This window comes from Manis pentadactyla, chromosome 16 (assembly GCF_030020395.1).
Source record: "Manis pentadactyla isolate mManPen7 chromosome 16, mManPen7.hap1, whole genome shotgun sequence".
Taxonomy (NCBI): domain Eukaryota; kingdom Metazoa; phylum Chordata; class Mammalia; order Pholidota; family Manidae; genus Manis; species Manis pentadactyla.
This window is the reverse complement of record NC_080034.1, coordinates 8,845,001-8,868,025: the sequence shown is the minus strand read 5'-3', so window position 1 is coordinate 8,868,025 and position 23,025 is coordinate 8,845,001. Positions and strand designations below refer to the sequence as shown.

General features: G+C 40.0%; 1 protein-coding gene across 3 annotated transcripts in view; it reads right to left on the bottom strand.

The window, feature by feature from the left end:
- Positions 1–21,603, bottom strand: part of LOC130681330 (visual system homeobox 1-like) — a 167,178-nt gene extending 145,575 nt beyond the window's left edge. For 2 of the 3 annotated variants that reach the window (XR_008994397.1, XR_008994398.1), the window contains exons 1-2: positions 21,364–21,603; positions 18,631–18,828 (exon numbers count right to left, since the gene is read on the bottom strand). Coding sequence is in view for 1 of the 3 variants with exons in the window: in XM_057494063.1 (XP_057350046.1) it covers positions 18,756–18,828; positions 21,364–21,596 (306 nt within the window). In the remaining 2 variants the exon portion in view is untranslated. Of the gene's footprint in view, positions 1–18,115; positions 18,184–18,630; positions 18,829–21,363 lie in introns of those variants that run through there. The other variant, XM_057494063.1, reaches the window with a different exon arrangement.
- Between the last annotated feature and the right edge of the window lie 1,422 nt (positions 21,604–23,025).

The window sequence follows — 23,025 nt, the reverse complement described above, 5'->3', positions numbered from 1 at the left end:
GAGATATCTAAGCTGGCCTGTGCATACAGTAAAACAACAAATTTGACTGGATCTATACTGTTGGAACTCAATCAAGAATTAGGAGAAGTGCAAATTGTAGCGCTCCAAAATCTTACAACTAAAGACTATTTACTGTTAAAAGAACATAAGGGATGTGAACATTCCCCAGGAATGGGTTGTTTTAATTTGTCTGATTTCTCTCAGACTGTTCAAGTTCATTTGGACAATATCCACCATATCATAGATAAGTTTTCACAAATGCCTAAGGTGCCTAACTGGTTTTCTTGGTTACACTGGAGATGGCTGGTAATTACAGATATGCTTTGGTTATGTAACTATACTCCTATTATATTAATGTGTGTGCGCAATTTAAGTAGTAGCTTAAAACCTATACATGCTGAAGTTACTCTACAAGAAGATATGTCAAAGAAATAATCAATCTTCCCATGTTTTCTTCCGCCTGCTACTTCTATAGCTTTTCTTCTTCCTTCCTAATTACAACCCTTAAATAGAATTCGTGCCTCATATCAAATTTACCGAGTATCATAATTCTTCCAAGTAGTAAAGATACCTCAAGACAAATGCTGGGCATAGAAGCCACAGGGCATAAATATGCAAAGAAATAAAAAGCTCACCATTTCAAACAATAAGGCTCCTCTCTCACTTACCAACTTTACATTTCCCTGTATGGCCCCGGAAGATGACTGGTTAGCCAGAGACGGGTAAGATTCCTCAAGGGAGGAACAACCTAAGACAGGCACAGTCGCAGGGGGGTCATCAGGTGAGAAATTGGGGATCAACAGAGGTGAGGCTTAGAACCTCACCCCCCCGTTCTGAGAGAAATCTTCTGCATATGTGGATGTTTTCCTGCCCTGGTCTAGCTTGGATTAACACATAGTCTACAGGCACACACCTGATCATCTACATTTGCTCTCTTACAACACTAAACTATGTTTTCTACCTTTATCCTGTATCTACCTACCACTTCAGCATTTTATTAAAAATAATAATAATAAAGAGAGAAATGTGGTATCCACATATAAATCAAGTATAAAAACCAAATGAGTATTCATATTGGAACTGACTGTTTATAGTTCATAATGCATGAGCAAAACCGAAAGTTTCTGTGATGACTGCCCTTGTACTGTTCACTATGTAACTTATTCATTATGTAAGAATTTGTTCTCCATGTAAGAACTTGTTTGTTATGCTTCAGAAGATTGGAGACTGACCAAAATTAGGCTTGGGGTGGATTAATGATTGTGCATTGAGCATTGAATCCCCTATACGGAATTTTATTGTTGTTAACAACCATTTGATCAATAAATATGAGAGATGCCCTCACAAACAAACAAACAAAAAAAGTACACACTTCCAATTGTAAAATAAATAAGTAACCGGGATGAAATGTATAGCATAAGGAATATAGTCAAAATATTGTAACAACTTGGTATGGTGATAGCTCGTACCTAGAATTATCATGTATATAAATGTTGAATCACTATGTTGTACACCTGAAATTAATGTAATGTAATACTGTGTGTCAACTACCCTTCAATAAAAAATAATTTTCTACAAAAAAAAAAAAAAAAAAAAACTTTCTGCTTCTAAGACTTGTTATTGGTAATGTCATGAAATTTTGGGATTATCATCAATTTGGAGAAATCTCTACCATATTTCTTTTCGTGAATTATAAGATTTCTGGTCATTATTGAGTACACTTGGATAGGCAGGAACTTCTGTTTTGATTGAGAGTCAGTAAAAGCCAAACCCTCACTCACAGTTTTATGCAACTGATTATTGGAAGAATCTCCAACAGGTTCATTTGTTTCCAGATACTTGAAACGTCATTTCTCCTTCCGTATCCACATGGTTCTCAGACTAGGAACTGTGGGCCCCTTTGTGTAACGTGATGCGTGAGTTGTTGCAGGAAACGGTGGAGTACTTCCGGAAGCACACTCTATGCAGCATAGCTAGCAGTGAGGGACTGCAGGTGGGACTGGCTGGGCACATGTTCAGTATATTACCCTAAACACACCATAGTTGCACTGGGACGTCCTGCCAGGAAGGGGAGTACGAGGGAGGAGAAGCTGCAGTAAAACATGACAGTAGTTCTAACTGATTGCAATAAAAATCTCACTTCTGCAAATTTTTCTAACCCATATAAGCATGTGAACATATTACTAGGGATTAATCTTCATAGGTTCATGGAAAAACCCATTTCTGGCCATTAATACAATACAAAGCAGCCCTTATCCAAGTCTTCAGTAAAATCTGCTCAAGAGCCAGGAACCCAGGGACCCTGTTGCGTGGCCCTCTCCACAGCCAGCCCTGCCATGCACATCTGAGTAACAGCAAGAGGAAAAAATATTTTTACTCCTCTGTTACTCTATCTTCACTTAAATTTTCCTACATGCAGAGATAGGGATGAATGAAATTAGAAGGCTTTTTGGGTACCTATGAGTATATGGACCAACAGAACACTTTTTTACAAACTTTCAATTACACAGTCACTTGAGTACCTCATAACTGTATAGAAAAATATTTTAAAGAAAAACATTTCATAAGAAAACTGAGGCTCAGTTTAAGTAATTTTCCTAAAATGAAAGAACTAGTTTGTGACAGAAGTAGAAATAAAACATAAATTCTCAGATTCTCAACCTACTGGCATGAGAGCTCACACACACACACACACACACACACACACACACACACACACACACACACCCTGCATAAAAAAAATAAAAAAGGGTTTGTTTATAAAACTCCACTGATTTCAAGTAAAAATTTGATCTTTGTCAGTTTCTTTGGGCTGTAATAGAGAGTATATTGCAATTTTCATGTATTGTACTTCAGAAGACTTGTATATAAATCATTTTAAAAATCATTTTTAAAATTACAGGTGAAGCAGAAAACTACATTGAATGTATTTTGTAAGATAAGAATATTTTCATTGTTTATATTAAAAAAATAATTTATATCTAGTTTGTTGGCAATCATGACAATAGTTTAAATTCAATCAAAACACATCATTTACTATTTCTCCTAGTTCCAGTACCCTCCTCAATTTCTGCATAGAGAAATTTCCAAGAGGAGGGGGGAATTATTCCTCACTTGTGTTTTTGTCATTTGATTAGTTCTTTTCAAATTACATCCAAAGGATTCTACTTGTTTTTCACACTCCAACAGACAACCACCTGTCACCTCCTTCATAAAGGAAATAGCCCATTAGATTTTCTACTCTACGTAAATAACTTTTTTCTCTACGAGAAGAGAAAATGCACAGAGTGGCCCTTGCCCATATTTTTTACAAATATTTCAGCTGGATTTTGTAGTGTTATACTAATATTATTTTGCTTTCTTTGGACATTATATTTAATCCCTTCCATTTTCCTTTAGGATCATAATTAATCCCTTCCACCTAGTACATTTTCATTTAATACTAAATCTTTGTTATTTTTGAAAACGTTCTTTGAAATATCTGTGTAATAAGGATCAGAGTACACAATAAGATTTCTGTCTTGCAGTCTCCACAGTCCCAGTAGGTCAAATGAGAAACTTCAGCATCGCCCTGGACTCTCCTCCTGCCAACCACTGACATTCAAGCCTGCTTTTCTTCCTCCAAATTATGCCACCAGTTAGGTCACACCTCTCAATTTCCAAGGTAACCTCTTAACTTATGCCATGATATTTTCTCACTTGGGTGTTTGTAAGAAATTAGTGGCCTGCCTGCTTCACTTTTATCTAATTACCCTGCCAGCATTCAGAGTCTACAAGAATGATGTCATTGTTATGAAAGTGATAAGAAGACATACATTATCCAAGGAATACAGAAAATTACAAGGAGCAATGTGAAAACTCTCCTCGAATCCTACTATTTGGAAATATTAGCTGAATATTATGATAAACATCTCTTTATACATTCCTTTAGATAGGTGAATAGACATCAGAAATTATTTTATAAAAAGAGATACTATTTAATATGATTATATTTTCAGTTTGTAGACTCTTATAATTCTAAATTGGTTAGTCATGATTTTAAACATTGTCTGTTGACTTCTAGCCATGGTAAATGAGGAATTAGCTCATTTATACTTCCCTAAACTTCCCTCTCTCCTTCCTGTCACAATAATTATTTCTCTACTCCTAGTTCCTCTTCTGATCACATCTGTACTCCCAATAATACATCCTTTCCCTTTATTTTTACTCCACTGGTGACAGAAAATAATCTACTTTGACTCCTTACCTTGTAAGGAGAGGCCCTCAAGTTCTCCCCCTTTCCTGTCTCTTAATTTTGCAAGCCTTTTTACTTTAATATTGGCAAGACTGAAAAAAATGCCTTTGGTTCCACAACTACAGTTAAGTTTTTTACGCTTTGCTTTTGTTTAGCCCTTAAAAGCTGAAAAATCAATGAACATTGATGTAATTATCCTAACTGTAAATATGGTTCATTCTAGATTCCCTCAAATGTCAGATGACTCATTGTTGCCCATTGCTTTAGAATTATGGGAAAGTGGACTGGAAATTATGTGTAAGTAGTTTCTTTAAATGCTTATTGGTAGTGACCTCGCCCTTAAGCTGAAGAACCCTGAAATGAGAAGATAGAACAGATTTTATTCAAAGTGTCAACATCTCTATTTGGGTTTCCCAGACCATTTAATTTTTATGGAAAAGAACTGTCTTGTTCAGCTTTGATTGGTTTTTTGGGCTACGAGAGGTGAGAGATTTGGGGTGACTACTTTATCTTCACCTTTTTAACTAATCATTTAAATTTTTTTAATCAGCCGTAGGTCTATATCCCACCCTCATACCTGTACCCCTTCATCTGCTTTTTGGACTTCAGAAACTTACTGAATTCTCTTGTCAACTACTGGTCCTTGCCTTGTTCTCTTTTTTCTTTTTTTAACTTTTATTATCACATTAATCCAGTCTTTGGAGAGAGAATCCATCAACACATGTGCTCAGTCTGTCATCTTGAACCACTATCAGAATCTACATTCTCTTTTTCATAAAAATAATTAATTTTAGTTGACATTAAGACACTGAAGTTAAACATTTTAAACTTTTGTGCCATAGATATTTTGTAATCCTAATTCTCAGCATTCTTAGTTCTGTTTAAATAGATTTAATAGTCATAACCTTTTTTTTTAAACTACATCTTCATTCCTAAATGCTCAACTTTGATCTCCTCTTGCACGGATTTTGTGTCAAGGAGTTTATCTAAAATACTTTGCAAGGGCTTTTACTCTCTGTCCAGAGCAGACCATGTCTACTGCCTTTAGACCTGAAGAACTACTTGACTGGTCACAGAGCACTTGGGCCACTCTTGCTCCTGGTGCTGGGACCTTCCCGTCTTCTAGCGTTCAGCGTGTCAGGAGCCACTGTTTACCACGGGGTCTCTGTTCACTTCTTGATTGGCTAGATTCCACCCCTGGGTCATTTTTTTGATCCTTCAAGAAAGCTAATGCATGCTATAATCCTTTCATTCTTTCACATTTGAGAAGATCTGTTTGTGGTCTTTATTCTTGAACAGGATCTTGGCTGGATGCAGTATTTTTGAATCATATTTCTTTTCCTTTTGAGTTTAGCAGACATTGCCCCATTGTCCCCTAGCCTGGAATGTACTTTGGAGAAGGCGGAGCCCAGTCTGCTTTTATTCTCAGTTATAAGAGACTTCCTATTTATCTCTGGAAGACAGGAGAATTTTTTACTTAGCCTCAAAATTCAGTAATGAAAAGAATATGATTTGAATAGATTTGTCTTGGAATACGGCACACTTTTGAGTTGTGCAGTCTTCCATTCCTGCATTTCAGGACTATTTTTCTATTTGTTATTGAAATACACTGTCTGATTCATTTACTGAGTTCTGACTCAGGGACACGTATCATCCTTGTGTAATGCCATCTTTGACACTCCTCCAAAGCTATTATTTTGTATTTCCATTAATATTTTTATCTTTTTCTTTGGATTTTACTGCACTTATCTCAAGCCTTTCCTCGGTGGAGGTAATTTATTTTCCAGCCATGTCCATTGGATTCCTTTCTGTATGTAATTTGTGTGTTAGTTCTGTAATGGTGTCATTGTAGTTTCAATTTGCTTCCTTATATTTTCAATTTCCATTGTTATTTCATTCTGTGTTGTTATCATCTTACATTTAAGCTCTTATTTTATTCAATTCATGTCCTTAACAGGCTTTCCACAGTATGACACACTGGTGAGATGTTTTCTTGTATTCTTAGACTCTGGTTGCTACTGAGTTTCTTTTATTCTCATTTTTTGTTCTGTTTGCATAGCTCTTATGTCATTATAGTTTTATCTTATTTATATTTCCAATGAGTCCTGTAAGTACACTTTGTTTTTGCTCTTGTGTTGTCTGGGTGAATCCTCTTTATTTCTGGCATCTACTGTTGCTGGTGAAAAATTTGCTTGTTTTAATGTTTAATTACCACTTATGTTGGTAATCTTTCCTCCAAGTGGCTAGCAAAAGTATCTTTAATTACCTTGATATTTTCCAGTTTAACTATGATCAGTGTAGGTGTGAATATATTTGTATAGGTCCTTATTAGTTCTTAGAGTTCACTTTCAATTTGAGGTTGAATGTCTTTATTCAATTTGGAAAAATTTGTAGGTCTTTCTCTTCAAATATTACTTCTTTGTGATTCTTTCTAGCTCTTCCTTTCAGCAGTCTTGTCTTTCGGTCTATCCTATATATTCTTAACACTTGGGTGACCATATAACTTACTGTTTAAACTGGGACATATGTGAAAGCTAAGGGGGGCCACTAATAATTATATCAGGGCAAGAGATGTAGACTGGAACTCTCAAGGCGTCCAGGGGTATATGACCTCTCTACTTAACATTCCTTCATATTTTATTCTTCATGCTGTGACCTGGGTAAAAATGACATTTTCCAAGTTATTCTTTTCTGTTTTATTGTCTCTGTTCCAAAGATTATCCTATGTTTTGAGTTTTTAATTTTCATCAATAGATTTTAATTTCCAAGATGTCTAGTCATTCTGCTTTTACTTTGCCTGACTTGTTTAATTTGTTTTTCATATTTTTCTAATTTTATATATATATATATATGTATGTATGTATGTATATATACACACACACACAATTTTATAATATGTCATCTTTTCATTTTTGTCCTTAAGTATTCAATGCATACTTATGCTAAAGTTTTAGCTAGACAATTCCAAAAACTTCACCTGGAATGAAATTGTGTTATAGTTGCTTGTTTTTGGCTGGATCACTCGCATGGCAGGAGAACTCTCTCTCTGTCCTGAAATTGCATTTTGAAGTCTCATTTTGAAGGAGATTTTCCCCCTTCCTTTCCTCACACTTCTTCACATCTTGCAGCTTCACTCTCTCAATGTCCTGAACCTCACTTCCAAACCAGGTATCTGGAAGGGGAATTGCAGAACACCCTCACGGTCTCAGCGGGGCTGTGACATTAGGTTCCAGGCCAGGGGCATTTGGGGCGTCCCCCAAGCATGTCTGATCCTTGACACCCCAAGCAGCGGGTAGCTGCAGATTTTCACCCTTTCACCAGAAGGAGCCCCACCTAATCCCTGTTTTCAAATGTGGCTCCCATCTTCTGACTTCCATGGAACTACTTCCGTTTTTCCTTCCTGAACCCCCAGCTGCCCCCAGCACTTCAGAACTGCAGCCCAGAGTGGCTGTGGCCTCAGTTCTGCTCAACATTTTGCACTTCTCTTCTGTTCCTGCTGCCCAGGGATGCTTAATAGATTTTGAAACCAGACATGTGTTTTGGGTTTTTTTTCTTTTATATTTTTGTACACTTTTGCTATGTATTGGCCCCAAGGAGATACATTATAGCATGACGTGTTCAATTTTGACCAGAGTACATAAAATTTTTAAAGGAAGAAGTAATTGTATTTTTCTCAAGGTGAAAAGCTAATTGTAAAATATCCAGATGAAGCCTCTGAAACATTTTTGTAAATGTACAATAGGGATAGTACTAATGAGATGAACAGAAGCTTTTTCCATAGGATCATTTAAAAAAATGTTTCCAATCTGAGATTCTTTCTTTCCTAAATTACATCATCTAGAAATCTTTTCTATAAGCTTTTTGGTGTTATATGACATCGTGACTTGGCTTTTTTGAAACCATATAGATGCATTTTACTCAATTGAAACAGACAAAAGATTAAATTTTCACATAAAAATAAGTAATCTGCAGAAAGGAAAGGAGAGAGAGGAAGGGAGGAGGGGAGGGAAGGAGGGAAGCATATTCACTCCAGTGCCTGAACAGTGCTCGGCCTCAGTCAGTGTTGGCGGAAGAAATGAATGAATAAATCTCACACCGCTGCAGGCCAGCATCACTGGTGCTGAAGGAATGGGGTACAGAGCACACTGTGGATGGGACAGAGCATCAGGGCTCACAGATAAAAGGTCATGGATCAGGTGAGAGTGAGGAGTGACGTGAAAGACAGAGCGAGTATAATTGTCAGAGAGTTTGTTGTTTTATAAAACCTGGCTGTAAAAAACAGGGATATTTTGATTTTGACATTTTTATGTGGTTTTGAGTTCTCTGAATCACATAAAAACCATTATGTCAACTCAGCCATGTCTATATGTCCTGCTTTCTATTTTGAGCCTCTCTTTGAGCTCTACTTGCCACTCAGAGACGAGCAGAGACGACAGACCACCTGCACCCTTCAGAGGGAACACGTCTGGAGGAATTAAGTGGGTGAGTCATTCTTCCGGTACCGTCTCCGGACTGTGAATCCCAAAGAACGTCCATCGAAGGCTATGCTCAGCAGTTTCCAGCAAAATAGCTTTTCCCAGCCCTTATTCTACCCAGGCCCTTGGAGGAGAATCAAGGGAACAGGCTGGATCTTAAGGACTCAGGCAGAAAGAACTGATGTAGGGGCAGGGACAGGTAATACACATCATGGTTAATTTTCAAAAAAAAGCCAAGATATAAATGGTATAATAAGAACAGAAAGACTCCATCTTAAGGCCAAGATTCCATTTAAAAACCAGAGTCAGGAGGTAAGATTCCTAACATATTCTTTGGTAATCAGACAATAGACCACCCTATCCTAGGGCAGGGCAAGCAGTCTTAATTGACACATTCCCCTGGCTTGAGGGTAATCACTATTTTAGAGAAGAACAAGATCAATTCATTCCTTTTGTTAAATTAATCTTACAGAATTATCTAGAGGACTGACTGTAGATGAGGACATAATGTCCTTCACTGGAGAGAGACATCATGAGACCACAAGTCAAGCCTACACTCAACAGCCCCCACCCCCGCCCTCTGCCCCATTCTTGAAAGCCTTAAAGGACAGAATCCTAAGCCCTTGGGCGAGCCTCGCCTCTGAGGCTGCCTTCACTGCTCTTTCTTCGAGTGTGTACTTTTTGCCTTAAATAAAAAATTCTCACTGCTCAACTTACTGCATTTTGTCGCTGTGCTCTTCCAGTGGTGAGCATCTTTGTTACTTTGTTCATTCTATTTCCTAGACTTCAGCACAAGTCTTCAGTTGCTCTGTCCTAGTTGAGTTTCCTTGCTCTCTGCTGCCTGCAACGCAGCTGCCATTCCCTGCTGCTCTTGCTTTAATGAATTCCTTACTCACCTGCATTCATCCGACCTGCTCGAGAAAGAATTCTCGTTCAGAGTCAAGAGCCCTCCCGGTCCAGGTTGAGGTCTCACCTGGCGCATGGGGAGGGACCTCCCCGGACACAGCTGCCCAGTGAGAGAATGACTGTGGCTGAGTCACTGCTCTCATCTCAGTTCAGAGAAGAGCAGGCGGCCTCCTTTTCTCAACTGCTGTGTGGGAAGCAAGCATGGCTCTTTGGATTGCTTGTTCCTAAGAAAACTCCCAAGAGAAGAGCTGTTAAATCACTATTGACTCAACTGTTGTATCATATTGAGGGAAACAAAATTTAACAATAGGGTCACAGTAGGTGTCTTACAGTACATGGACAGCCAGACATGAGCCGGGAGGGAACTGGAGACTTTAGCCAGTGTTTACATTCAGTTAGATGCTCGTTTATAGCTAAACATTCTTTGGAAAATGTTCTAGCAGGATGTGGGGAAGGAGGGTGTAGATACCAGACCTGCCAAAGCTGAGTAGCTCCAACATGGAGTTGACACTGACTTCACCTCAAAGTACATTATATGCTCATTAGCATACTAAAACCACACCCCTTGGTACCATGACAGGTCCAGGAAGACCATCTAAGGACAAAAAGAGGGTGTCACCCTATTTCCCAGAAATCCCCTCCCCATTCCGAGAAAACCCCACCTAACCTGATGAATAGTCCACCCCTGCTTAAACTCCAGCTCTAAGAGCCTACTGTGCAACTCATGCCTGGCGCACATCCACACACCCTCCTCAAGTGTGTACTTTGCTTTATTAAACTACTCTTTGCTTGTACCTGCTTGACCTGCTAGTGAATTCTTTCTCGATCAGAGTCAAGAACCCTCCTGTGGGCTGAGGTCTCACCTAGTGTACAGGGAAATCTCACCAGATTTGACTGCCCTACAAAAGTGTGAAAAATTTTGATGAGAAGGTCTCACTTGATAGTACAAAGTTTCTCTGAGTCATTATATACTTTAATCCATAATATACTTTGTAGCTGAACATCTATATATTGCCTTCAATTCCTCTTCATAGGTTGGCACTTGACCTCAAGTTTATAATTAGCTAAAGATTAATGGATGATAGTAAATAGAACTCTGAGAAATCTGAATATGTGGGGAAACCAGTTCTTGCAGGTTCAAATGACTCTTACTTCTCAGTCTGGTTTCTAGGGACTGTAAATCTATTAACACTGTGAAGCTGGGCCAAGTCTCAACCAATCAGAATTAAAGACTGTACAAAAAAGACAGGGAGGGGAATTCCACCACAAATCATCATTTCTGTTGGCTTTACTGCTGTAGCATAGCATCAAAAAGGGTCATAGTTGCTTCTTTAGTTTCCATGTCATTGAAAAGGGTTAACCAGGGAAATGGTTTATTTTTCTCTGTAATTCATATATTATCTCAACAGGGAAGGAGAGAACTTATGTTTGCTTAGCCCCTTCTGCAGGAGATTTTCCCTCTATCTCATTTTATCCCCACATCAGTGCTTTGACATACATTTTATCTCCTTTTTTGCATATAGAGAAATTACAGATGGAGGCAAATAACTTGACCAAGGTCATCTGCTTTAGGTGGGAGAGCTGGGACGGAAACTGAGGCAGCCCATACAGCATAATAGGTAAGACGGGGGACTGTTGAACTCAGATTTCTGTTTGTTCACTTAATTCTCTGTGACTTTGTCAAGATGTTTAACCTTTCTGTGCCTCAGTTAACTCGATTTTAAATTGGGAATAATAATCATGCTCAGGTTATGTCACAAGTTATTGAAGTAAAGTAGTCACAGCACAGTTGGACACACAGGTATTTTCAGTTCTTACTGGTAGGAGTAAAATTGCTGCTTCCTTTTCGGAAGGCAGTTTGGCAATTGCTTAAATGTGAAGTCTAATATGTCATTATTATTATAATTGCTAAAATCTGTGATATAATTGAGAGCTATATGGGGAAATTTAAATATGTATCTCCTTTGACCTAGCAATTCCAATCTAGGGATTTAATCCTCCAGATATTCTCACACATGTACACAAAAGTATTTATACAGGATGTTCATTTCCACATCATTAATAACAGCAAAGGCTGGGAAAACAAATAGAAGCATCAAAGGGCAACAGGTTAAATAAATCAAGATACATAAAATGCACTGTATGACCTCCAAGACACATTTGCTCATTGAAAGAAAAGGTGGTATAAGGGACAAATCACAAACTAGAGACCAAAGGGTCTCTGAAATAAAACAGCTACTAAGCTTTGCAGATGCAGCCAGATACAGACAGAGACCTGGGGCAGGAAGTTTCCGCTTCACCATCAGCAGGGCCAGTTCAGAGAGACAACTTGTCCATCCGACTCAAAGAACAGCATATTTATGAGGGAATCTCAAGGAAAGAAAGTTCTCTAAGTTCACATTGGCTATAATAGGAAGGTGGACCGACATGAAGTGGGTAGAGTCCAGGGGTAGATGGTTAGTCCACGGAAGGCTGGTGGGTGGGCTGTTGATGATGGTCAGACGCTGGTCATGAGCAAGGGGGAGGCGGTGGTCCTGGGGACCTTCCAGGTGATCGTGAAATGAACGTCATCCAGGAAGGTGGCATCTCTGGCTAATTCTGGCCCACGACTACTGATTGACAACCTTCCCTGTCTCTCTCCTCTATTCTTTGGCCCTCATGTCACTTAATTAAGGACATTACAGAATTTTTGCTTTGTCGTAAGATATTATTTGTACAATTTTGCCATTTGAATTTAAGTGTGTGTGTATAACACAAATATCCATAGTTACGTGTACATTAAGTACATCTTGACTTATACCCCAGGGGCTATTTAGCACTGGCAGCCTTTGGAGAAGGAGGTTGGAGACTCTGGGATTGGGGTTAGAAGAATTACTTTTCACTGTATGCTTGTTTTCACTTAAATTTTTATGCAAATAGTTTTTTTCCAATAAAAAGGAACCAGTTAAGAAATATATTACAAGATTGCATTATTGAACTAAGGAGAATCACTAGCTCCTCATAAGCAGGTGGACTGAGATAACTACTCAAACCTGGGAGGCCGGACCCTCTTTGTCCAGCCTGCAGGCTTGTGAGAACCAGATGGCTGGGTGCAGGGCAGCCGTGGGCACTAAGATCCAGAGGAGCCCTCTGAATGTAAAAGACCTGGACTCACTACACTTTCATCAGTAACATAATTAGGATTTAAAACAAGCATGTGGATCACATTTCTGTATTTCTTTCACATCTTACAACTCTCCTCTCTAAAGCCTACTATTTCTTCAGCCCCATTTCTGTGTTAGTCAGCTCAGGCTGCCATAACAAAACACCACAGGCTAGGTGGCTTACCTACCTGACCCACGGTATGTCCTCCTCGTAGTTCTGGAGGCAGGGGAGTCCCAAGGTCAAGGTGCTGGCTGATTCAGTTCCCTGACTTCCCTGGAGAGGGTGCTCTTCCTGGCTTGCAGATACCTGCCTTCTCACTGTGTCCTCCGGGTGGGGGGGGAGCAAGCTCCCGGGTGCCTCTTCTTTTAAGGACACTAATCCCATCAGGTGTCCCATCCTCATGTCCTCCTCATCTATACTTAATTTACTCACCAAAAGCCACATCTCCAAATACCATTGCATTGAGGGCTAGGTATGAATTTTGGGGGGAACACAGTTCAGTCCACAGCACACCTTTTTCATTTGAGTTAAAATATTAAGCTTGTTAATATTTATAATAGGATATTAGCTATATCACCAGCTTGTCGGTTTCTAAAATACAAGAAATTTCCTTAATTAGCTATACAGAATACCTGCAGTTCAGGCCAGTTGCCTAGAGGACATAGTCTTAAATGCCTTGCTTAGATGGCGCATATTGAAAGTCTAGCAGAAAGGTAGTTAGGAAAGACTGTCTTGGGGTACGCACCTGTTCACTGCTCTATGTACTCCAACATCGCCCCCTAATGTCATCGCCTTAAAACAGCCTTCCCTGACACTAGATCAAAACAAGACCCCCCTACCCCCTTAACTCTTGATTGAAGTGTTAATTTTCTTCTTAGTGTCTCTCACAGTTTGTACTTATTATATTCTTAAATCTTTTACTTGATTTTCTGACTCCTCTAACAAAATGTAAGCTCCACGAAGGCAGAGACTATGGCTATTTTGTTCCCAAATGTGCCCCAGCGTCCAGCACCAACCTCTTTGGATCGAGTCAGGCCACAAGGCGGCTGCCCATTGGGACAATGACATCTATGTCATCGCATCTGTACAACTGCCTCTCAGTTGTTGGCTATGAGTTTTTATCTTAGGTTGTTCTCAAAATTAATCATGCAAATTTAGTACATTTATTTGGTGTGAATCTAATATTCAGATTATCACTGATACCTTATTCCCTCTCTTGGTGTACAGGAGCCATATCTCTCACTAGGAAAATGTCATCCCCCAAATATGTGCAGGCAGTTATTTCATCGTGTTATTTAATGGATGATTTACAATTTACAGTTTCCCTCTTCATCAAGGCTGGAGGAAGCTACAGGTTTTACACTCAAACACAAGTGACTCTGTTGGCCTTTGGCTGGCATGGGCGTCCCCTCTTTTGGTTCTATTTTATGAACCATATTGTAAAGATCTCCTTTTCCTTTTGCATAATCCATCTCAAATACTTTCTAGATGAAATAAAAAGTAAGTACATTAAATTGATGAAAACAGTTTTTTTCCTATTTGTGTTATTAGTTTTCCATTTCACTAGGTTTTTCTATAGTTGTAAATAAAGCATTAGGAGTAGTCCCTTAACCCCGTCTGCCCCAACTAAACTCTGATTAAATAATTATATAATATAATATGTAGAATACATATTTTTTTCCTCCAAGTCCTTTAATATATAATTATAAGGCCTATTATATGTAGTGCATGTGTGTGTGTGTGTGTGTATATATATATAAAATTTCCCCCTATCAAAAGGGGGGATGACATAACACAACAAATTTACGAAGAAAAAATCACTAGGGTGAGAGGTAATTAGAAAACTTGGAAAAATACAGCATCGAGTTGGAAACTGATTAACTACTTTTCTGTTAAGTAGAAGATGATAAGTGAAGAATCAAGTCTGAGAAGAACTATGTCTGAATCTTCAACATTAAGTTTCCTCAAATGTGCAGGTATTAAAATGAATTATAATTGGGCATAGTGTTCCAAATTTATTACCTAGTACAGAACATAGCAGGTACTAAATTGAATTGGAGAATGAAACTAAAGAATATATCATAGGAAAATAAAGTGGAGTCTTGTAAAATTAAAGACCCTGTTTTTCATATAAATTGTTTAGTAGAAGTTGTTTGACTAGGAGTGTGGAAGGAAATTGCTAAGTCTCTTTAGACATGGTTGTGTTCACTGACTTGCTTCAGCTTGGTAATAAATCAGCTTGGGAACCTTTTACATGAAGAGATGTCACAATAAATTAGCTTTTACATTTTATCTTAAGTAGTATCACCATAAAATATTTAATCAAGACACTAAAACTGTCAAAGTAGGTAGATAATTTAAAGACCTGGTATTTAAAAACATCCAATTCTTTCATACTGGGATTTTCCCTTGTATATAAGTTTTGATCTGTGAATTTACCAGAACTTGCCACAGCAACAATCAATAGAACAGTTTGTTCACCAACTATGACTATCACAACTGTTCAGCAATCACAGATGCTAATTAAACACTTTGGTTAGAAATGAACAAGAGTAGATTTACAGAAAATAACATACCCAAATGCTTCATCCTATTTTGTTCTTTCAAAAAAAAACAAAAGAAAATATTTTTAACACAGAGCTTCATTTTGTCAGGTTATCTATCTTTCCATATATTTCTTAATCATATCACAAATTTCAACCATAAAAATAATGAAAATTAGACTTCATATACAAGATAAAATTTGATCTTCTCTACACCCTTGCTGGACAGGGAGTGTGGGAGACAGATAAAGAAGCAGAAGCCTAGATGGGTCACCGGGTCCCCTTCTGTCCCGGCTTCTCACAGGAAGGCAGCAAGAGCTCACCCTCCGGCTATCTGCCAGGATTACCATCTCACTTGCCCCTTCCTACTGGCAGGTGCTTGTTTACATTTTCACTGGCTTGTGGACCCACAGGCTGTACCAGTCAACCGCTGCCTGCTGCAGGCTCTTGCCTGGGAAACGGGTTTAGCTGCGCATTTCTGACTTAGACGTCTGACTTCTCTGCATGTTCTTCACTTCCACACAACCACAGAAGCCGTGAAAACCTCTGCTGTCTGCCCAGGACCTTGAGCCTATGTGAACCAGGCCAGCTCTGTCCAGCCTCCCACCACAAGAGGGAGATCAGACATCCTACTGAGGAGCAATGAGCTACAGACAATAACGCAAGTAACAGTGCTTTTAGTAAACGCCATTCAAACTATTGAAAATGACAGCCATCACAAATTCTTGATGATTACCAGTCATTACAAGGCTGGCTACACTGATAAAAACAACAATTATTAGGAAGGCAAAACTGTGGATTCCTCCTACTTTTTAAAACTCAGTAATAAACTCCCTAGGTATACACTTCAAACAACATCTGTTGACTTAATTAGAGAAGAAATGCTTCAAGGATGACTTCTTTTCCTGAATTGGGTTTTCTTTTCACCAGATGATACATCTGAAACAATCGGTTGGGAGCAGATGTATGATTGTCGGCGTCTTAGTCTGCATTTGGCAAAACTCTTATAGAGTGAGGCCGTTAGAGATGCTGTCAGTGAGATTAATGATGTTATGCATTTTGAAATTGTCCTTGGCAAACTATATAAAATGCACAATTCTTCTCCAAAGACACATCATGAATTGTAGCAAAATGTAACACATAGTATACACCCCTTTTCGAGGGCAAGGATTTTATTACTTCAGTGAGGTACATTCAGATCCAGTTAAGACAGCTTCTGAAGTAATTCTACTAGAATATGCCATTGTAAACAGCTCACAGAATCAAGTGAAAGAGAAGCATGAATGAACGGAGAGGGGGCTATTTACGTAACAGATGCCCCTCTCCCAGGGTACGGTTGCCCCTTCCACATGGAGTGAGGACCTGGTGTATTGGAGAACGTGGGCCTTGCAGAAGCAGGTCCAAGGGTTGTGGGAAAATCATGTATAATAAACCTGAGTCCAGTCCAACATGTTGACCTAAGGTCCTTAAGCAATAGTGCACTTGCCTTGAGCATATAAGGAAACCAGAGGCATATCTTCCTGGATGGTTGGGTCAAGTTATTCACCTCCCCTGCCCCTTGTGACTGATCATTTAAAATACTGTTTTATGTTAAAACAGAAACAGATATGATGTATAATTTTAAATTGCCATAGATTTTTTAAAATGAAGAATAAAGACTCAAAGAAATCTTGTGCTTGTATTGACTGACTACCTCTCCAGCTAATGGTGTGCATCTACCTGCCTTTGACTTAAGAATACTTGTATGTACATGCTGGGAAAGAACAGAAAGATAACCAAGAAAGCGTGTAACTCTGGATGGAGTCCGAATGGACAGGCAGAGCACAACCGTAGAAAGCCTGGAGCAACTCCAGAGACCAAGGCTGAAATAAATGCAGACCTAAGTAACAAGCTGATCCCCTTCTTCATTCCATCTCTACCTTCTTTCCATAGAACTAAAGCAGAAAATCACTGAGTCTCAGGGTTTGGAGAGATTTTTTAGGACCATTGCATTCAATCTTCTTATTACATAAAAATTCCACAAAAGTCTAAAGAGTGGTTTTTAAGCATCTTCTGGAATACTCTGAATGACAGGACACCCATTACACTGTAAGAATCTCTTTCTACCTTCCAAGAATGTGAATTGTTTAGGAAGTGCGAGCTTGGTATGAACACTGGTTTCTAAGTCAGATAGTAAGTAAGAAGGAAAAGCGGCTTTAGAAATCTATCGATCTTGAATGTTCATTCAGTGTTCTTTTCACGAAATGTTAATGAAAATACTTGATTGTAAATTGCTCTATAGGAAACTGGCTTCGTAGAATTCTGGAAGGGAAGTCTTACTTCAAGCCAGCAAGGAAAGAACAAATGATATCACAGGAAGATTAAAATCTAATTCAGTAGAGAAACATGCAATGCTATCGAGCACCTCCTAAGATTAGTGCAGGAAGTTCTTACTCCACTTTCGGCTTTATAGGGCTTGTGTACTGAAGAAAATATCCTACTTTACCTATTCTCCTCTCCTGTGGCCCAACACACACCATTACCTCAGGGGAACAAATTTTAAAGCCCTTGTCCTATTTTTGAATCAACAACATTTAAGAATCTACAATAAATCACAAGTGATTCTAGAATTCTAAAAAAAAATTCTGCAAATAAATCGCATTGATTCTATAATTACCCCCATTTTAGCAAGTCAATAGCCTATCACTTTCAAAAAAAATCTTGGGACACTATTTCAAAGTGATAAAAACATTTCACTTGCAATTGAGCAATTGATTCTTCTCTCTTATCATGTGCAGAACTTGGGTGAAGACTTTATTTGTATTTTGTACATTCTTTTCACAATATCCATCACCCCACGATATCATCACCAGTCCCCATTAATGGCGTATTAGCTGAAAACCTGTAAAAAGGGTTAGATATGTATGAAAGCCATCCACAGTCTGACATTCAGCCCCACTCACCAGCCCCTAAAGTGAAGGCGTATTGTGGACGTATGCATCTAGACCAGCAATGTGCATGGCACGCTCAGTCAAAACTCTTCCCATTAGAGGGACTCGTGAGGAAAACCATCCTGGTCATACAACAGCAGAGAAAGCTTTAGTGATCCAAGCCTTTTCAAAGCACGACTGGTCATCCACGACAATGAGGCAAATGAGAAATGCCAGCAGCACTAAAAACAATCAGCAAGGCTGACATGCAGAAACACTGACTTGAGGAACTAGAGATGCTAATTTGAGCTATAAACTATTCTGAGTTTACATACAATAATTTCAATCATAATAGCCTTATGAGGTAGGGACTTACTACCCCATTTTATAGACAAAAAATTAAGGCGCAGTGCACCCACCTCTCCTTGCGGAGCATCCACAGGCTACACACATCCCGTCTGCCGGCTCCATAGCGCCCTCTGCCTGAACCGTTCGGGCTGTCCGGTCTGAGGTCCCAGAGATTCTATGGGAAAGACGGCTGCCCTCATGGAAGTGTTGGCATAGAATTGTGGCTGTTCTGGTACATCAGACCGAATCGGACCTTTTCAGCTTCGAAACTAGAAGTGGAAAAGAAGTCAGACTATGAAAGCAAAGATCATACACATAGCAGAAGTTTAAAAAATCAAGTTAGTAGCATAAAAAGATAATCACAGAAATTTCTACAAGGAATTTAAAAACCGAAGACTTCATTACTGAGCATAGTGTGGTAGAAGAATTGGCAAGTAAATTATCAGCAGGAAAATAGGAAGAGCAAAAATCCAGCAACAATTGGCCAAAATACATAGTGATGTAAAAAGATTTCAGCAGCAGGGAAAAGAAGCGACCCAGCAGGGAAAAAAAAAATGGTGATTTTTCACAATTTCATAAATACAAATATAAAGCTCAGAGAAATAATGGAAAGTTAAAAAGTCAATGAACACTTTTCAGTAAGAGCAGAGGTCGATATATGAAGATCTAATTAAAAAAGAGAAAACAATTAACGATGAATTGACCTCCGTATCCAGAACAATTGACATACGGGTTTTGTCAGTTTGTCAGAAACACAGGGAGCTTTCAAAGCAATATCAGCCAGAGTTCCTGTGGACAAAGTATCACATATTCTTCCAGGAGAAATGGTAGATTCTGAAAGTTACTCAGCAAACAGGAGGGTGACAAGAGCACTAGACAATTATGAGGAAAGAAAAAGTGAGAAATAAACACAAAGAGAAGCCAACATTTATGGGAGAAGTTCTAGAAGCTTACCCTGGGAGAATGCAGGATAAAGTATAACAGCATGAGAAATTGTATTAAAATTTCTGATTCTAGAAGAAAGAAAAAAATGTCAATTCCGAATTGGAAAACTAGAGCAGAGGGAATAAAGAAAATCTTCAAGTTAAAGGTAGAGGACATACCTATGTACGTTTACTTCACAGTAAACAAGAAGGTGATCAAAAGTACAAAGAGGAACAAAGAATAGACAGAAATTACCAGCTGAAACTTGCAAAAAACAGAATGCATAAAAAAAAACAGAATGCAAAAACAAAAAAAGTGCATAAAGGTCAACGAAATATGTTTCCCATATTTAAAAGAAGTTAAGAGAAAGAAAAAAATAGCAGAAAGAGCACCAATGACAGTTTAAACTAAAATTCGTATTAGCAAGTTACATCCAGAAGAAAAAACAGCTTTCGAGACCTGAAAAGGAATAAGGGGAAAGACAGAAAACAGGAAAATTGCTGCTGCTGAAATTTCCAGGTGTCAAGAAAGAGATTTACATAAATCTGAACTGGCAATTCTACGCGGGCAGGCAAAGGAAGACGAAAAGGCAGAAAAACAAAGAAGACTGGAAAAATGAAGAGTGAAACATGTTAGTAGAGATCCCTCTAGGCTTTACAAACCTACCAAGGGTCAGAAGCAGAAACCAAAGATACACCACCACCAATCCTGGGCCACTTCTACATGCTCTTCACAGAGCTATTCCAACTCAGAGATGAGAAGAATAGAGAATGGGAGATAATGAAACTGGTATACACTTGATGAGGAGGTCAGCATGATTTATTCTGAGAAATACAGTGACTAACCATATTTAAATTTCACTAGCCTAATCAATTAATTGATTATTGTATGTGAATTGACAGCTTTTAAGTTCCATTGTGATACTACCATTAGTATTTCCTATTTATATTAAGAGGACATTTAGTTTATATATTGATTGGCCTATTACTGATGTGAAAACTATTTAAATAAGTTTATGTTGCAAACATTATTTCATTCAACACAGTAAATTTGGAAGATATTTTGGTTTTTTAATGGCATAAAAAATTTAATTGGGACCCTTTTAGAGTGATATTTTTTAAACCAAAAATGTACAACTTTTAGAAGTGGGAGGTAAGTTGACTTGAGTAGTGAAAATGTAAAATTTTGTTTTTAGAGTCAGAAAATATGTTCATACTTTTTCCAAGTTTAATAAATCGATAATTTGGCGATTACCGCATTTTTGTATGATAAGTATTTTGTATGTGTTTGAAGAAAAAAAAAACACGGAAAGATAGAAACTAAGACAAGTTCCCCAAGGACACAAAGCCACAACGTAGCTGAGATTCACCCCTGCCTGGGCTTTCTGCTTCTGCGGGCCGTCCTCTCAAGCACTATGCAGACTGCCTCCAATAGCAGACAATTTAAAAAATCTAGTATTTCACGAATGTTGAGAAAATATTATAGCCTTCAAACAAGAACAGGATGGCGCAAGAAAGGACTGAACAGGGACCAAGAAAGAGCTCCTAGATGTTGAAAATGGGAATGAGTAAAATAAAACAGTAACCGACCAGCAAACTGTCCCAGGGCTGCCTGAAGTGCTGCTCGTGGGACTCGGTCCAGGCACCACCCGGATCCGCGGCGCCCGGGACTGCACCCACTGTGTGCACCCCGGGGCTGCACACCGTGTGCCTCCCACCCCGGGGGTCCCGTTCATGCCCAGGACCCTCTCGGCACCCGCAATAAGCCCCCAGCAGCCGCGGGGCTGGGCGCTGCCGCACGGAGCGCCCGGAGCCTCCCGGGCAGCCGCGCTCGCCGCCGCCCCACCACCCCGCCGCCCACCGTCCGCCGCCCGCCGCTACCTCAGGGCCGCCGTCCCGGGGCCGCGGCAGCAGCCGGGCGCCCTCCCCGGAGGAGGCCGCGTCTCCGCGCTCTCGGGACCCCGTGCGTCCCGGGCAGCCGTACCCCGGGCCGGGGCCGAGCACCGCGGGGGCCTCGGCCGCACGCGTGCCAGGAACGCCGGCTCTGCTCGGGGGCCGGGGGCCGGGGCGGCGGGCGGGAGCGGGACCCGGGCCCAGGCGCGCGGGCTGCGCATGTCAAGGGCCCGGCTGCGGCCCTTCTAGGAGGGGCCCCGGGCGCGCGAACCCGGGCGGGGAGGCCCTGCCCTAGGCGTCTCCGCGGGCGCTGGCAAGGCACCAGCTGGAGAAGATCAAGTTAAGGGCTTCAACGGGGAGCCATCAATTACGAAGGAACTAGAATCAGTCCTGCAGCCGCACCCCTGGCGGCTGGGAGGCAGGAGGGGTGCACCCTTCGGAGACCCCAGTGGGCCAGGCCCCGGGCCCGAGGGACAGCAAAACAAAACCGAGCAAAGAATCCGATCACGTTCCCCATACACGGCCCTTTAAAAGAAGTTACCCGAGAGTGACCTCCAGGAGAGCAAAGGCAGATGCAGGACAAAGGATCACAGACCCAGGAGAGGAAGCGAAGCCCTAGGATGGGCGAGTCTGCAGGAGATACAGGGCAAGTTGGCCAGACTGGAGCAGGCGGTCCCGGGCAAAGGCAGCCGCCTGGACTAGTGGGATGCAGAGTCTGAGAACGTGGAGGTGATCCGAGCAAATGATGCGCGAAATCAAGACAGCAATCTGAAATACTGGGTGAAAATATATAAGTAGGGCGTTAGTTTAAAATGAACATTATGATGTTGTATAGTTTTAAATAACGGGAGTAAAAGTTAATCCATTTGACCTTGATTGGTTGGAATTGTCCAGTGGTGTCACAGAGGTCATGAAATCAGGGAAGGAAATGTAATTCCAACCCACCAGTTAGCTCAGCAGCGAACCGTATTTACAAAGTAATAGTAGCATAATGTCGGGTGTTGGTTTCTATCTTTCAGCATGAATGTATATATGAAACAAGAGAGGGTTAGTTATGGCGGAAGACTAAGAATGAAATGATGAAGTCCAAGTGTAGTTGATGCAAGACAGCAGTAGGAAGGGGGGGAAGACAGGGCTGTTCCTAGTCTCAGCTTACAGAATGGGGAGTTAAGAAATACCGTTGAAGGTAGAGATTTAATTCTTACTCAAGTTAGAAAGAAAACTGGTAGAAAAGAATGGGAGACACCACAGTGGCTGAAGAAGGAGATGAGTGTTAAGTGAGCCCCTTTCTCGCCTCTCGCATTGGGATATCCGTAGACATTGTCTAACTGTGATCAATCATGAAATAGAAATACAATAATACTGTTTAGAGTCATGGAAATAACCACCATAAATCAAAAGGGGGCTTTGGATCTGTGGGATTCTGGGTGAGGAAGGGTTGCACAAAGAGAGCACAGAATTTTCTTTCATAGATGTTCTGAATTCTTGTTTATTTCATGTTTGTGCCTCACTTTTATAAAAATAAAACAAAATTATTTTAAAAGCTATCAGCATACAGATGGCAAATTAAACCACAAGAATCAGTTAAATTCTGTGGGATAGAATGCAATGCTAAGTGAAGAGGGACCCCTAGGATAGAACCCCTCGGCA